The sequence below is a fragment of the Mandrillus leucophaeus genome, unplaced genomic scaffold (assembly GCF_000951045.1).
Source record: "Mandrillus leucophaeus isolate KB7577 unplaced genomic scaffold, Mleu.le_1.0 Scaffold2, whole genome shotgun sequence".
Classification (NCBI taxonomy): Eukaryota; Metazoa; Chordata; class Mammalia; order Primates; family Cercopithecidae; genus Mandrillus; species Mandrillus leucophaeus.
This window is the reverse complement of record NW_012102031.1, coordinates 2,472,204-2,474,258: the sequence shown is the minus strand read 5'-3', so window position 1 is coordinate 2,474,258 and position 2,055 is coordinate 2,472,204. Positions and strand designations below refer to the sequence as shown.

The 2,055-nt window shown below is 44.3% G+C and overlaps 1 protein-coding gene across 1 annotated transcript in view; it reads left to right on the top strand.

The window, feature by feature from the left end:
• The window catches only part of ADSL (adenylosuccinate lyase), a 38,154-nt gene that overhangs the window by 25,180 nt on the left and 10,919 nt on the right, over positions 1-2,055 (top strand). The window contains exons 4-5 of the mRNA XM_011979121.1: positions 1,224-1,395; positions 1,617-1,663. Of these exons, the coding sequence (XP_011834511.1) occupies positions 1,224-1,395; positions 1,617-1,663 (219 nt within the window). The remainder of the gene's footprint in view (positions 1-1,223; positions 1,396-1,616; positions 1,664-2,055) is intronic.

Genomic DNA, 2,055 nt, shown 5'->3' with positions numbered 1-2,055 from the left:
TGACTACTCCTCACTGGGTCTTGACTCCTCACAAAGGCTTTCCTCTACTTCCAATCTAGAGCAGCCATCACCATTATCTTCATTGTTCTTTTATTCTTTTAGCACTTAAAATCTCAATAATTAATCTCGTTTCTTTTTTTAATTTGTTTTTTTGAGACAGAGTCTGGCTGTGTCACCCAGCCTGAAGTGCAATGGCACAGTCTCGGCTCATTGCAGCCTCTGCCTCTCAGGTTCAAGTGATTCTCCTGCCTCAGCCTCCCAAGTAGCTGGAATTACAAACACCTGCTACCACACCCAGCTAATTTTTTGTATTTGTAGTAGAGACAGGGTTTTACCCTGTCTCTGTTGGCCAGGCTGGTCTCGAACTCCTGACCTCAAGTGATCCACCCGTCTCAGCCTCCCAAAGTGCTGGGATTATAGGCATGAGCCACTACGCCCAGCCTAATCTTGTTTTGTTTTCTTTTTTACTTGTTTACAATGTAAGCAAGTGCCATTGGACAAGGATCCTGTCTGTGTCATTCCTTATTGTATTTTCAATAGCAGGAGCATATCAGATACTTGGCAAATATTACACGACTTTCTGATGTATTTCTTACCAATGTCGGTGGATATAGCCATGAACAAAAGGGACATTGTTCTTGCCCTTACGATAAATTGCCTCTTGCCATGCATCACAGTGGCTCATGCCTGTAATCCCAACACTTTGGGAGGCTGAGGCGGGTGGATCGCTTGAGACATAGAGTTTGAGAGCAGCCTGGGCAACAAAGTGAGACCCCATCACTACAAAAAATTTAAAAATTAGCCAGGCGTGGTATTGCGTGCCTGTGGTCCTAGCTACATGGAAGGCTGAGGCAGAAGGATCACTTGAGCCCAGGAGTTCGTGGTTGCAGTCAGCTATGTTCATGCCACTGCACTCCAGCTTGGGCGACAGAGCAAGACCCAGTCTAGAAATAATAGTAATTTAAAAATTGCCTCTTGATGGAAAAAGAACTATGCTAATAGCCTTTTAGTTTCATACTCCTTGACTATTTATAAATGACATTGAATCTCCGTAACGATTATTTGGTTAAACGTTTTAGCTTTTGTTTTATCTTTACCAGTTACTTCATCTCTTAAATTGTTCTCCCTCCAAGGGGTAATGGTGGTTATGAAAAGAAGCAATGAAACCTTGATGATGTAAGGTGTTGGTCTGAGACTTCCGTGTGTTCTCTTTGGGTTTTCAGGCCTGCACAGCTGACCACAGTGGGGAAACGTTGCTGTCTTTGGATTCAGGATCTTTGCATGGATCTCCAGAACTTGAAGCGTGTCCGGGATGACCTGCGCTTCCGGGGAGTAAAGGGCACCACTGGCACTCAGGCCAGTTTCCTGCAGCTCTTTGAGGGAGATGACCATAAGGTATTCAGAAAGTGACCTGCAGGAGACTGAAACTCAGTGGTGGAGCCTGAGACAAGGCTGTCTTTGAGGATGATAGGAGAGATTGATTGTGGGACGGGTGGGGTCTTTGAACTGGAAGGAAGTTGTGGGGGTTGGGGGCAAGACCTGGGTAGGATGACAGGTTGGGGCATTCTCATACTAGACACCTGGATTATTATAAGGATGTGTCTTTTCTTTCCAAGGTAGAGCAGCTTGACAAGATGGTGACAGATAAGGCGGGATTTAAGAGGTAGGTAAGTGGGAATACGTTGACCTCCCTGTTAAGTTGATGAAAGTCCTGTGTTCAGTATACCTCTAGATTTGATCTTACAATTTTTGCCCTTTTCTTCCTTTGTTCTTCTACCCATTTTTTTTTTTTTTTTTCTGTCTCTATCCTGGGTTTTATTTTCTTACTATCTGGATTCTTTTTTGTTTTTCCCCCTAATCGTCTTGCTGACATATTTTCTGGATTTTATTTTATTTTATTATTATTTTTGAGACAGGGTCTTACTCTGTCACCCAGGCTGGAGTGCAGCAGTGTGATCTCGGCTCACTGCAGCCTCCACCTCCCAGCTTCAAGCCGTCCTTCCACCTAAGCCCCCTGAGTAGCTATGACTGCAAGCATGCCTGGCTAATTTTTGT